The sequence below is a fragment of the Sceloporus occidentalis genome, unplaced genomic scaffold (genome assembly GCF_023333645.1).
Source record: "Sceloporus occidentalis isolate IW3139 unplaced genomic scaffold, rSceOcc1.0.p SCAF_2, whole genome shotgun sequence".
In the NCBI taxonomy this organism is placed as follows: domain Eukaryota; kingdom Metazoa; phylum Chordata; class Lepidosauria; order Squamata; family Phrynosomatidae; genus Sceloporus; species Sceloporus occidentalis.
In genome coordinates this window covers 157,975,133-157,990,537 of record NW_028316982.1, presented here as the reverse complement: position 1 = coordinate 157,990,537, position 15,405 = coordinate 157,975,133, and the positions used below count along the sequence as shown (strand labels likewise).

General features: G+C 39.8%; 1 protein-coding gene across 12 annotated transcripts in view; it reads right to left on the bottom strand.

The window, feature by feature from the left end:
* The window catches only part of PCCA (propionyl-CoA carboxylase subunit alpha), a 308,554-nt gene that overhangs the window by 76,684 nt on the left and 216,465 nt on the right, over positions 1-15,405 (bottom strand). For all 12 annotated transcript variants that reach the window (XR_016280158.1, XR_016280157.1, XM_089511218.1 and 9 more), the window contains one exon: positions 2,595-2,693. Coding sequence is in view for 10 of the 12 variants with exons in the window: in XM_089511218.1 (XP_089367344.1) it covers positions 2,595-2,693 (99 nt within the window). In the remaining 2 variants the exon portion in view is untranslated. The remainder of the gene's footprint in view (positions 1-2,594; positions 2,694-15,405) is intronic.

Genomic DNA, 15,405 nt, shown 5'->3' with positions numbered 1-15,405 from the left:
GGTTGTCAAGTCATGTCCAAATGTAGGGGGATTGCAGTCTCTAAAAAATGACATAGGATAGCAGCGAAAGCAGCAGTAAATAATCTGTGAATAATCAGATCTGCAAAAGTGAAACCGGCAAACATGGAGGGCCAACTGTATGTTCAAAATTTATGTATGGTGATTTATGTATGGGAGCAATAGAGTGCAGAAGAAGAATTCTGGGAGGAACTACAAGATTCCTTTGAGGTCTCACTGCTTTATGATAAAAACTTGGAACATATTTCCTTACTGAATTCACTAGTTACTTATGTATTGCCAGAACATCAAATCATGATAATTATTTCTTTTTTAAAAAAAAGTTATAACCAATGAAAACTGATATGTTAACCACTGTGGAACGCTATTCAAATAGCTTTTGCTAATAAAATGTACAGTGAGCCCTTAGTATTTGTTGGGGGTTAGTTCCAAGACCAACACTCCCCTCTCTGTGGATGCATGGATGCTCAAGGCCCATTAAATACAATGTCATAGTAAAATAGCCATTGTGGTATAATGGTAAAGGTAGGCCTTTGACATGAATGTCTAGTCGTAACCAATTGCAGGGAACAGTGCTCAAATCTATTTCTAAGCTGAAGAGCCAGTGTTGTCCGAGGACTGCTGTGGTGGCTATGTGGCCAGGATGACTGCACCGAATGCTGTTACCTTCTCACCAAAGTGGTACCTATTTATCTACTTGCATTTGCATGCTTTTGAACGGGTAGTTTGGCAGAAGCTGGGACTAGTGACAGAAGCTCCATTTTACTTGTTGTTGTGTGCCTTCAAGTCATTTTCAACTTATGGCAAACCTAACATGAACCTAGCATGGGGTTTTCTAGGGCTGAGAGTGTGTGACTTGCCCAAGGTCATCTAGTGGGTTTGCATGGCCGAGTGGGGAATTGACCCTGATCTCCAGAGTCATATTCCAGTGCTCAAATCACTATATCACACTGGCTATACCACAGTGGTGGTTAAGACACCAATTCTGATGGTTTAATCATAATAAAGGTTTTGCATTACAAATATAAATTATTAAATGTAATTATGCTTTAGGCATATAAGGCCAATATCCAACAGAATACTTTGATATCCAGCACTAGTGGAAACTGGACTTTCTGCATCTGCCCATGCCTCCAAAACCTGCTCTAAAGGTTCCTGTAAATTAAAGATCCCTAAAAAGTGCTTTCACACAATTTAAGCTAAGACACATTTAATTTTTCCTCATCACAATGTAATTAGAACAGTATACACAGAAGAGCCTAACAGTCTCAGCAACACTCTGTTCCCTGTCTCCTCGCCTGTTAATTTCAAAGCAATGAGATCTATATTCATCTGCCAGTCTCAACTGGAATAGAGCTAATAAATGAGTGTAAATTTGGTAATTCCATATTACCAACTACAGGGAAAGATATTCCATATCAAAATGCCATGAAACTATACATGCTTTCTAGTTCTCCAGAACTGTTCCTCAGGCTCAGTGGTATAATTTCATGGGACAAATACCACAAGTTAATAGACCTGTACAGAATGCCTCCCTTTTGGATGACATATATCCTGACATGGGTTAAATACCCATCAATCAAGGGCAAGGCACCATAGGCACAAGCTAACTTAATCTGCAGATGAGAAGTATACCTGTTGGTACAAGGCATCTGTAGTGACCATTACTGTGAACAAGTCTGAACAATTATGGGCTGCTCACTTCCAGGAAATCTTGACATACAGTGAATTCTGTGAGACTATGGCCTTGGTCATTGTTACTCTGGCTGTTTGTCCTTCTTTCTGTAATGTTCTTGGAAATAAAAATGTTAAAACTCAAGAACAGAGGTGAAATGTCCTTTACTTTTGATTAACTTCTTATTTAGGCAAATGGGCAAAATGGAAGACCTAGGAGTTGTCCCCAAACTTCTGTCATTCAAGTAATGTTGAAAATATTAACAGATGGCAACAGAGAAATGTGGGAGGAATTGCTGCCTGAGTTTGCAAAAGCCAGTATTGCAAACATAATCCATAAAAGTGCCAGAATGTAAATAATGTTTTCATTTGTTTTGACCCATTTCATATGCGAAAGACATACTTTAATTCACTTGCTATTTTTTAAGAGTCAAAACTAGAGAATCTATGTGTAATTCTGAAAACCTGACATGTGATTTCATTAATATACTGTATGGAACACATTTCAACTGCTCAAAAGTAGGAAAGGTTGGATAACAACAGGTGATGTTCACATTCTGTACAGAGCAGCAGTGCAGTGAATTCTTCCTGACAGATAGAATCTGCACCACTTCAAGGCAGTCTCCCTTATTCCAAATCCTTCCAGGTACTTTAAAAGATATCACAGTTCATACTGCTGAGAGAAGAGGAGAATCACTTTCTCTGTTTCTTCCCAGATGCACTTGTGGAAATGCTCTTGTCTATATTAGGGGTCCCAGGAACAAGCCAGCCTGTAATAATGTCAGATTTGTCCCTCTATCTTCAACACAAACTAAGCATGTGCAAATACAATCTGGCTTGCAGCCAATGTTCCAGATCTATAAAGGTGTAAAAGTATTCAAAAGTAACAGAAGAAACTTTACCTGTACAGTTCTTTGAACACCATCCACATTAACAGACAAGAGGGCTGAAGCCAAGTTCCACTCACCAGTCACGCTAAGTTTTATTCCATCAACTTCCACCTGTTGTGAAACCAAAGAAAACTGTTACCACAGAGCCAGACAAGAAACAGTTCTCAAGTTCATTACTGCATACAAAGGAGCAGTCGTATTAAAACAGATGGCTCCCAAGCAACCTGTCATGTTTACCATTTCTGCCACAAAAGACAGGGTCTAACAACAGAGTCTTCTTAGCATCTCTAGGGATGAGGTGAAGAACCTGTGAACAGCTGCCTGTGGGGGGCTGCAAGTAATTTCTATGAAGTAGCAAAACAGCCATCCAACTTTTAAACTGTATCTGGACATGGTACCTTTACGGTAATTAGACAAGCAATGCATATGAATTCCAGTGACACTTGGCAACCTACACAACAGGCCTTGCATATAATATGCTCTCCAAGGACCAAAGAAGAACTTTTCCTATGATTTAATGAAGTGCTTTAAACACTGTTTTCTTAATTAATGTAAGTTCATAATTAATCTGAAAGTCCAGTCAAACTTTCCAGTTTCTGTCACAATCTTCAAGTATTATTAATACTCATCAGAAAAAGAGGAGCAAAGTGCAAGAATCTCTGGGCCCTAAGTATCTATTTGTCATGCAGAGTCTCTTTGCTGTTTTCCTGTCCTTCATCTTATTGTTACTCATGTTTTGTGGTTGGTTTTTTTTAGCACACACCATGCCCCAAAGGCTCATGCAGTTTGCCTCTTAAGATGAGGCATGAACTGGAGTTGGGCAGTGAGGTGGGAAAGGCCCTGCCTGCTTTGTGATACTAAAAGATATACACTACCCTCCTGATAAAAAACCCTTTACCAGAAGGCAAGAGTTAAAATTCTTTAAACAATCAAATGAATTGTGCTGCTTCTTCAGTGTAAAAGCAATTTTTACAACACAGAAGGCAAAACTACCTGTGGTAAAATGGAAATATCATACTTGTGTTCTAGCGCTACATTCAAGGCACCTGACTAGGGCAAATGCAAGCTATTTAGACAAAAATAAAGGATCCTCAAATTAAAACAGCATCATCATTTAACTTTTGTTGTAATGTAACAGTTCTTAATACAAAGAGTCTGGAAAATCAGTATGCAAAGGGATCTTGTAGCACCTTTGAGACTAACAAAAAAAAGAGGTTGGTAGCATGAGCTTTTGTAGTCTTGAGCCCCATGCATCTGACGAAGTAGACTCAAGTCTATTAAAGCTCATGCTACCATCGTCTCTCTTTCAGTTAGGGACAAAACAGATCGCCCAAAAAGGGTGGAACAGGGCCACTTGCCCTGGAGCCATGGCAACCACATGTGCACAGCCCCAATCTGGCTCATTACTGCTGTTTCAAAGTGGCTTCTGAAAAGGAGCGTCTTTTTACTGCTCCTTTTCAGGTTGGCTTTACTGGGTTGGGGCGACTTGGTGGCAGCTTGGGAGGCATGCATCATGTGATCGCCACCCCTCCAAGCTGCCCGGAAGTGGACCTTTTCACCCATCTGTTTTAGGCCTTTGTCTCAAAGGTGCTACAAGATCCCTTTGCATACAGCTTTTAATACAAGCAACAACAAAAATTACATAATTTTTACTTTATTGTAATTAAAAACCAACAATATAGTATTCAGATTCTAAACTTTAAGAGGTTCACCATTTTAAAAAAAATCAAAGTATTTTGGACCAGCTATTCACACTGAACTATGAAGTTCAGGTAGACTGCTCCATTCCCTTTTATTTTTCTGTTGTTGTTGTTGTGTGCTTTCAAGTCATTTCTGACTTATGGCAACCCTAAGGTGAATCTATCATGGAGTTTTCTTGGCAACATTTGTTCAGAGGGGGTTTGCCATTGCCTTCCCTTGAGGTTGAGAGCATGTGACCTGGCCAAGGTCACCCAGTGAGTTTCATGGCTGAGCGGGGAATCAAACCCTGGGTTCCAGAGTCACAGTCCAATGCTCAAACCATTACACCATGCTGACTAGCATAATCTTAAAATAATCATTAATGAATTTTTGTGATAAGGGTAAGAAAGTAATATAGTAGTCAAACATTTTTTAAAAGAATTTGTAAATTATGTAATGACTCTCCACAATATCATTGCAGGTGCCTCCTGAGTGTTGACTGTGAATAATCACGGCTTACTGAAAAAACAAGCAAACGGACCTTCCTATACCTGCCAGGTTTGAGTGAAGACCATTTGTGTATGCACACATTTATTAGCTGAGGCTGAGCTACAAGCTATTTATAGATTTAGAAATAATTTTGTTATCCTCTATAGAGGTTGTATAGTTACTAAAGCTTATCCCGACCTATGGGTACCAAAACAGACACAGGACCTACAACCAACAAGAAGTTTCAGGGTATCCTCTTCAAGTCCCCGCACAAAAGTACAAACAAAAAGGGGGGGTACTATATGCTGGTAAAATATTTCACTCAGAACTCTAATTTTCCTTGTTCTCTTTATGTGACTTTAGGTGAGCACCAGTTATTGGGTCCTCGTGAACTGCTGGGCGAAAATCTCCTTTTCTATTTCTTTTTTAAAAATATATAATTGCAACTGATAGCTTCCATATTAATGGAACAGTGAATCCATGTGAAGTTTTAGTTTGAATTTCAGAGGATCTATTCAAGGCTCTGAATCTATTTTGCGGTTGCTTCAGCACAGTGGGTTCAGCATCCCACTGGCATGGAGTCCGCCAGCCACAACTGAAAGTATGTTGTTTACAAATTTAAGGGACAGAAGGGGAAGAGGAAGGGTATACTCTTGGCAGAGTTCCCACCTTGGGACTCAATCTGCAAATAGTGGCTGGAAGAAAAAGGTTGGATTTGTCTTTTCTCTTCATGCTTTCTCAGGCAGAGAAGGAGTAGAGTACTCTCTGCCTGGATTTCCAGACATCAGTTGAAACTGAGGCTCAGCTAGCTCCTGAATGCTGGGTGGAAAAAATAATAGGGATTTCTCTCAAATGTCCTTTCCCCCTCCAGTCTGCAGAACAGTGGGGCTGAATTTTTGTAAGCCAGATCTCTTAACATGCCCTTTTTTCCCATTTCATTTATTCCAGGTCACTAGTAGGTGGTAAAACCAGGGAAGAGTGAATGCATTTTTGCATGGTGGAGTGCTGCCTGCCACTTTAAAGGACTACATCTACTTCTGAAAACAACTCCACAAAGACTGAATCACCAATTATCATTCATTCTCTAAAATCACTCTTTGGGGCAAAGATCTTGAAAGGGTATGACTGCACCGCTGCAGTCATTCTGGGAGGATAACAATTATCCTGGCCCATTTCAAAGATGGGTTTGTTTTAGGACAAGATTAGCCTTGGTTGCTCTGGTGGGTGACCTACTACAGGAGAGACAGGAAATGTGATTCTAGTAGCTCTATTTGATTTGTCCATGGTTTTTGAGACTATTGACCAAAACATTTTCCTGGATTGTCTTTGCCAGAGGGAAATTATGAGTGCTGTTTTATGGTGGTTTTAGCCTTAAATGTATTGACTGTTCCAGAAAGAGGTGTTAGTTGATTGTTCCTTGAGATCCTGGTTTGGGGTGCTGCACGGTAACATTTCCCTCCTAGTGCTGTTTAATATCAAGTAGCTGAGGGCATTCATTGGGAGATTTGGGGACAAGGGAGATATCAACATTACACTTTGTCTCTCCATGACAAATGAATTAGGAAAGGCTATGAATGCTCTGATTCAGTGTCTGAATGCAGTGATGGACTGGTCAAAGACCAAGACTACAGATGGAATCTCAGTAATATGGAGATTCTATGAGTGGGCAGCACAGAGGTTCAAGGAAGTGTGTCTGCTCTAAATGAAGTTGCATTCCCTCAACAGTATATACATCTGGCAGTATCCCCTGGATTTATCACTGTCATTAATAAGATCTGTGGCAAGCAGTACCATACATATTTGTGTACAAGTCAATCTCATGTATAAGCCGTGGGAAGGTTTTAAGGCCAAAAGCATGGACTTTGATATGACCTGGGGATAAGTTGACGGTAGACTTAGGGGCATGTAACAAAGACTGTAAAGGACAAAAACAAAAGGAAAACACTACTTCCCTCCCTCCTTCTCCCACTCTGGATTTCTCCTGACTACCAACCACCACTTCCCTGTGCTGGGGGAGAAGGTTTTAGTGTAGGATTGAGAAGGGGAGGAAGTGGACTAAAATGGGATGTTTGATGTGGCGAGAAGGTTTTAACATCAGATTGAGAAGGGAAGGAAGGTAGGGGGGGAATAGGGTGTTTGGTGGAAAGAGAGATCCAGATGAGGAAGAGAAGGATGGGGAAAGAAGGCTATAATGTTGGATTGAGAAGGGAAGCACCTCTTTCACACACACACACACACACTTACACACACTTGCCTGGGTAGGTTTTTCAGTGTGCTGAGGCACACTGGGAACCTTTCTAAGCAGTATTACTCTATTGACCCATATATACATTGACCCAGGATTTTAGGGTCAATTTTTGGGCATACATTTTTTTTACTTACAGTTGAGTATATGTGGTACTTGTGTGCAAATTATATTGTGTAGTGAGGACCAGCAACAAGAGCAACAGTGTCAGTCTTCAGAGAACATGCAGTTGACCCTGGAAGATTCTGTGCATGGAATGGCTCCTGCCAATCCTCAGAGGAGATGTGTGGTGGACTTCCTAAACAGTGGTTTGCAGGCATGACAAGATGACTTGAGAAGTGTGCTGTCTCCCTGAGACAAAAATCTATGATATAACAGAGATGCTGAGAAGACAAGCCCACTGACAGCTGCCCTTCCTTTTGGTCCACGTAGGAACCAATAACACTAAAAGACACAACCTTCAGGACAGTGGAAAGGGTAGGCAGACATGCATTCTAGACTTTAAGAAAGCTGATTTCACTAAACTTGGGGAAATAATGGAAGTGATCCCATGGTCAGGAATACTAAAAGAAAGGGAAATTCATGATAAGTTCAAGAATGGCACTTTCTTAAAAGCCAGATATAGAAGACAAAATTTCAAATAGTTCCTATGAGGAGGAAAATTAGCAGGTACCTAAAGAAAACAGGATGGATGTCAACTGAGCTAAGATTTAAAAGGAACATGTACAAGAAATAGGAAAAGGTGGAAATTCAAAGAAAAATTCAAATGAACAGCCAGGATGTGTAGGGAGAAAGTCAGAAAAGCTAAAGTGCAGAGCAAGCTCAGGCTTGCTAGGTTAAAAACAATAAAAGGGGCTTTTTTAGTTACATCTATAGCAAAAGGAAGACCACAGAAATGGTAAGGTTGTTGTATGGGGATGACAAAATGCTAACAGGAGACAGAGAAAAGGCAGACCTAGTCAACTGCCTCAGTCTACTCCCATAAGGAGAACAGTGCTCAACCTGGGGAAAATGGAACAGATAAATCAGTAGGGAAAATGTAACACAGAATAGGGAAATAAGTACAGTGGGCCCTCTCCTTACACGGGGATCCGTTCCGAATCCCCCCGTGTAAGGGAAAATCCGCCTATGCTCAAGCCTCATAGGAAATAATGGGGCTTGTGCATGTGGCGGGGTGGCGCTTCTTCAGCCAGGCTTTTTCTGACTGACTGTGGCGGGATACAAACCGCCGCTTTGCGGTGGTCTGCTGCCGCCGCCGGTTAGTCTGCAGGGGAGCCGGAGCCTCCACACGGCGCGGCTCCCGTGCAGACTGAAAAAGAAGCTCCAAAATGGAGCTTCTTCTTGAGTCGTGTTTGCGACGTAGCAAGGCGCCAGGGGCGCACTCGCTACGTCACAACGCCCGCGACGCGTACGGACGCTCAGCGTCCGATACGTCAAGATGGCGGCGCCCATGTAGAAGGGGCGCCGCCATCTTGTACGTATTGAATACGTACTAGGGTTAGGGGGGTGCGGAAGCACCGCCCCTTCCTAACCCTAGTACGTATCCTATACGTACTAAATGGCAGTATGTATCCTGCCTGTGTGACCAATCAGAGAAAAGTGTTTTGAACTACTAGTTTTAAATGTTCTGATTATTATATCTTGCCCTGCATTTAATGTTTGTTTTGATTTTTTTTAAAAAAAGTTTTTGTTTCATTCCCGTAAATTTTGTAATTGTATTTTCAAAATATTTAAAAATGCATTCAATCAATCAATCAATTCTATTTGTCAATGGCTTCATTTTGGCTACATTCTGTTGGACTGGTACACTGAATTTGTAATTAGAGGGAGTGATTTTAAAGAACTTTAAATAATAGGCAACTGAAATTAATGCCACAAACCAATTGGATTCCATATGCCAGCTGTGAAGCATCAGATTTCAAGAAAAGAACTTCAGAGCAAAATCTTACTTTCATTTACAAAATGCACAAATCTTAACAATGGTCCAGTGGCCATCTAGTTGGTCTAATCCAGTTCAAATCTTGACACATGTGCTTTTTACCAACTTAAACAACAGTATGCAAACCTTTGAAATATATTTTGGCTTTCAGAGATTCCCAGTGTATGTAATGCAGACTATGGTAAGTATGATGTTTACCTCCAGAGCTGAAAAAGCAGAAACAGTGCAAGGAATGTTGGGTGGGTGCAGGGAATAGGTCTGAAGGAACAGCATGCTAAGTTACTCTAGAACAGGCTGACAAAGGTACTTAAACCAAAGAAAAGGACAACAAGTTGAGCCTCCCATGGGAGAAATGATAAAAATTTGTATGAAGGGAATGTTGATATAAAACATAGCTACAATGGTAAAATGCATTATTTGCTTTCAGTTGTTGACAAAAAATGGAACCACTTTCACGCAAAAGGTCACACATTTCTCTCTTGCAGATAAAATGGAAGGTCAGCTTTAAATGGCTTTGAAGTGATTATTGGTACAATCTCAAAAGGAAGTTCAAGTACATGGGGTTTCAATCTCATTAAAAAGAAGACTTTTTTCCCTTTTTTGCAAACTTTCCTTTTGTTCATATTTGCACTTACATCTAAAAAAGACCCCAAGAGAGAGACCCATTCTATGCACTACATATCCTGAGGAAAGCTCAGTTACCTATTTATAGATCTTGCCCTTTTCTACCAAACTAGATCAAGCGTTTTATTCACTACATGACTGCAGGAGAGAAACTCATTTGCTCTGAGTGTCATCAAGGCAGCCTTTTACCTGCTATGAATGAGACTAGAAGGTTTTTTGAATTGCTGGGCTTCTGCTTCAAATGTACTTGGGTCTCTGCCTTCTTTACATTCAGAAAGGCATCATAGCTGCTTCTTCGTGTGACACAGATGCATACAAATAATCTGAAGAAGTGCCACAGAAATGCTGGAGAGAAAATATGATCTATTCTCTGCAGAACAGGAATCAAAATATTAAAATTTAAAATATTAAAAATACACTTGAAAGTATTTCTGTATAACTCCCTTCCAAAGGAAGCTAGATTGGCCTCCTCCCTGTTTGTCCTTCCACCTTTTGAATTCCAGCTGGCTTTCAGCAATTAAATGGCTGTGGAGGAAAGGATTTTAATGACTTGGTGGTATACTTTTTTCTTTATTATTAGTGATAGGTTTTGGAATTGTTTTTATTCATAAATGTTTTAATATTATTGCTTGTTTATTTCAACATAATAACATTTTATATATTTCTACCTAAATCTGCTTCTATATATTTTGACCAATAACTGTTTTTAAATGTTGTGGGTCATTTTGGGCCCTGGCTCTGGAAGGAAGCAAGAACTATAAATCAAATAAATAAATAAAAGTCTAGATTTGTCTTGTTAGCCATTCACATTGTGCAGCTATTCCATCCCGGATATTTTGAAGTAAGAAAAAGAGGTAAGGAACAGTGGAAGGTTACAAGTAGAAAATTACTTCGCTGAATCCCCTTGTAAAATTTCATGTCTGAAGCAGGGTGGCATCACAGTTAAAGCCTCCTTTGGAAACACATTGAAAATACTAAATTAGCTTGTTCATGTATTTAATGATATTTTGGTTGGTACAAAAGTGCAACTTCCTATTTAGCCTCATATAAACTGTAGCTGCTGCTGTTGTTGTTGTTGTTGTTGTTGTTGTTGTTGTTATCCTTTATTTATAAAGCACTGTAAATTTACACAGCGCTGTACATACAATCTTTTAGTCAGGGTTCCCTGCCCTCCTGTTGTTTGGATTTTAATCAACTGTAAGCATACTAAAGCAGCTTTCCACAACCTGCCACCTAAATGAGCTACTCATTCCATGATCCACAAGGCAGCAGAGCTGATTGTGGCGAAGACTGTGGTGATGCGAGTTTTAGTCCTACACATCTGGAAGGCACCACTGTTATTTAAGACTGTATTGAAATAGTCAAAGATTTCTTCTCTTGGCTTAATCATCAATAAAAATGGAGATTGCAGTCAAGAAACCAGAAGACTAGGACTTCAAAGGAAATCTGTGAACAATGAGACAAGATCCTGACGTGTAACGAGATATCACTGAATACCAAAGTCAGCATTGTCCACCACATTGTATTTTCTATTTCTGTATTTGGTTGTGAAACCTGGACACTGAAAAAATTGTGATTTAATATTAAATACAGAGTTGGAGGAGAATGATCTGCGGACATCATGAACAGCTGAAAAAGACAGGTCAATGGGTCCTAGAGCAAATCAAGCCTGAACTCTCTCTAGAAGCCAAGGTGACTAAGATGAGACAGTCATGCTTTTGACATATCATGGGAAAGCATGACTCACTAGAGAATACAATAATGTGTCAGGAACACTGTGCAAAAATTCCCCTTCAAGCAATGAAGCAGGTCCACCACTTAAAGTCAAACAGGAAAGTTTATTGACAGCAAAGGAAACCTTGCAGGCAGACCCTACAGCTTTTTGTCATATCTAAGGCTACATATCACCATAGACGTTTATAGTGTTTTTACAATCCCTCCTCCCAAGGTCCATGGATATGTACCTCTATCCCCAAAAACTATGTGGCCATCAATGTTTTATATGTTTATCTAACAATCATATCAATAACAAACTCATTAACAATATCTTAGAACAGTCTCTCTATATTATATATTATCCTTTAACATATATGGCTATATCGTGTGTACTACTCTAACCCTTTAACTATACTATAATATCCAAGTGTCCATTCATATATTTTAGTGTACACACACACACACACACACACACACACACAAATCATATTTAAGGTCACTTTAAAGTTTATGTCATCAAACATATCAATCAAAAACCATTTATAAGTTCAACAATCAATACATGTCAATGCCCTACATTTATACATATTGTGACAATCAGCAACCAGTCATCTTATATTGTACTTATTTATTTATTATAAATAAAAATTTATTATAATTGTATTTCTAACAGTAACATCTATCTCCCACCTAAACCTCTCCAGGCCCCTGTCCACAGCTCATACTGTAAAATTTCCCCTACGCATTCTTCAGCATTCTGCAATGTCCCTGGTAGCAACTACCACAGTCAAAAACACATTAACCCTTAATTGGCACAATCTTATTCAACAGCTATTACTACATTAACAATATAACCCCAAAACCCATGGTTTGGCAAAGCAGGCATGGCCAGAACCCCTGTCCAGTGCTGTTTTGAGTCCACCTTTATCCACCTCATCGTTTATACAAGATAATACAACCTTATACTACAAATCCCATCAACATCATATCCCCAACTCATACCAATTCATGGCAGAAGGTATCTGCAAGATACACTTCTGACGTAATGCTCGGCAAGGGAGAAGGCAATAGGAAAATAGGAAGGCCGCATTCTAGATAAACTCAGTCAAGGAGACCACAGGTTCATTTGGAGGCCTCTCATTCATAAGGTTGCCATAAGTCGAAGTTGATTTGACAGCAGTTAACAACAGAGAATATGAATGCAAGTACTGCTTATGAACATGGACGGCTATATAATTATGAAAATAATTTGCTGCACATCTGTATAGGCAGTCTAAGGATAAGGTTCACCATCTTGATTCTGACAGCAGTAATATACTTCTTCCAGTAATTTTTGCATTGAGAATCTGACTTAACTCTGTAACACTCATTTTTGCTAAGCCTCCTAGAGAAAAATATCAAGTTACTAAGAACAAGATTTGGTAAAAACTGTGATCATATTTCCCTGCAGTGTTTTTTAAAAAAACAGGTGGATGATGCAGGGAGAGATAAATTACATCAGAAGCACAGGACTGCACCATTTCCCAAATTCAGTGACCCCAGCCCAGGCCCCAATTAAAGTTGGCCCTCTATATACACAGATTTTTAACAAACAGATCCAGCTATCCACTGATTGATTTTTAAAAAAAAAAAATACATAAATTCCAAAACCAAACCTTGATTTTGCCATTTTTATAAGGGGCATTATTTTACTCTGCCATTATATTTAATGGGACTTGAGCATCCACGGATTTTGGTATCCACACGAGATCCTGGAACCAAACCCCAGTGGATACCAAGGGTCCAGTGTATTTATTCTTCACAATTCCAAGATGGGCCCAGGATTGTAAAAACCTGTTTCAGTTTATATTTGCTATCACACTTGATAGGAAGTATCAAACCTATAATTGTTCAATAATTTTTAACATCTGAGCACAACAGGTTCATGGTGTTGTTCTTTCACCTGTTGCTTAGATTGTATCCTTTTTTGAAAAAGAAAATCAATTTCTAAAACAAATATTGTTCAGATCCATGAGTCTTATGCTACAAGTTTTATTTAAGGCAAGAGTGGGCAACAGTTCCCCCTTGTATGCTGTTGGGCTACAACTTCTATAATCTTTACCAGCCCATTTAATGATGAGGGCTGATGGGAACTGCAATTCAAAAAACATTTGGAGGGACACAGTTACTCACCCTTTTAGGAGATCAAAGTTCATGATGACAATTATTTTGTAAGCCAAAAGTTTTAAATATTTCTGGTTGACTTAATTTTTTTAAAAAATCCAGGGGCCAAGTGTGGTTCAGTAAAAATATCAGTATCACAACAGTCATATCATCATGGATTTCTCAATTAGAAAACTGTATTTTTCATACTAAAAGAAGTAATCCCCCTCTGATGCCAATTTTTTTCTAGGGTGTACACACCTTTTCCTCTGCATTTACGTAAGTTGGAAAGCTCAGTGTTCCAAAGAGCTTATGGAAAATTTATCACATTAGGTTTTTATCTGCTACTAATATAATTAAATATTCTGAAGGTTAAACACATCAAAGAACCAATGTGGGAAAATTATTTTATAAAACTAATCATTGCTGACTGGTTCTATCTGATATGAAAGGGCAAAACATCAATGGTAAATGACACAAATCTAGTTAATCTTCCATTGTTGAAGACATAAAAGAAAAGGACTAAGGGTCAAATTATTCATTACAAAACACTCAACACATTTACAGTGTGTTACTAGGAGGGAGGGGCAGAGAAAATATATCATGCATATAGGAAAGGTAGTTCTGCATATCAGAGCTAAAACAAGCTGAATATTACTTTTTCTGAAACATGAAACAATGGCTTAATTCCCAGAAATGATACTAGTGGGGCCTCCCAGCTGAACTGATACTAAGATGAGGTGTCTCACACGCATGTATAACAGAAGTGGAGATTGAGTGACTCTCCAGATGTCATCAAATTGCTACATTCAGTATTCCTCACCAACTGCTATGCTGACTCAGAGCACTAGTAGGTACAATGCAATAACATCTGGAGGGCTGCATGAGTTCCACCTCATATCTCTCTCTGGCTTTTCTTCGCGAGCGAAGATTCAGGAAGGACTCATCCCACGCTTTGTACAAGCGCGTTGATGACTAAAAAGGCCAATCCGAGATAAACAAGTTTGGTTGCAGAAAGCACAGCAGAATGTCTCCTTGGGTGATATTTCCAAGTTGTGGTTCTTTCTGCGTTGTCGTTTCTCTTAGAGACTCATTCGGCGTGAGCTTTCAAAAAAGGCTGCAGCATCGTGGATAGCGTGTCTCCATGCCTCCCGATGCGAGGCCAGGGCAGACCATTGATGGTGATCAATTTGGCCGAGCCTGAGATGTTGTTTCAGGGAGTCCTTGTATCTCTTCTTTGGGGCACCCCTCTTACACTGACCTATGGCGAGTTCACCGTAGAATACTATTTTTTGGAGGCGATGGTCCTTCATTCTAGAAACGTGTCCTCAGTAGCATGGCCTCAATGCTGGTGATCCCTGCTTGCTCAAGGACAGCAACATTTGTCACATAATCAGTGCAGTGTATATTTAGAATTATGCATAAACAGCACTGATGAAAGTGTTCGAGGAGTCGTAGGTGTTGGCGATAGGTGACCCATGTTTCAGACCCATAAAGGAGAATAGACAGTACAATGGCTCTATACACACTGATTGTTGTGCTTAGCCTCAGGTGTTTGTTACTCCAGACTCTTTTGTGAAGCCTTTCAAATGCACTATATGCCTTTGCTAGTCTGTGATCGATCTCTTTGTCAATCTTGGCGTCTGAGGAGATGATGCTTCCCAGGTAGGTAAACTGCTGGACGGACTTAAGCACAGATTTGCCTACAATGATGTGGGGATGGTAGTGTTCTTCCTGTGGTGCAGGCTGGTAGAGAACTTCCATTTTCTTCAGACTGACTTCCAGTCCAAAGAGATCTGCAGCTGTAGCAAAACAAGATGTTAGGCACTGCAGAGCTGCTTCTGTATGGGCACCAAGGGCACTATCGTCAGCAAAAAGCAGCTCATGGACTAGATAGTTTAGAGTCTTAGGGCGAGCCCTCAGGCGGCTTAAGTTAAACAGGCTACCATCAGTATGGTAATGTATATAAATGCCGTCTTCTTCTTCAA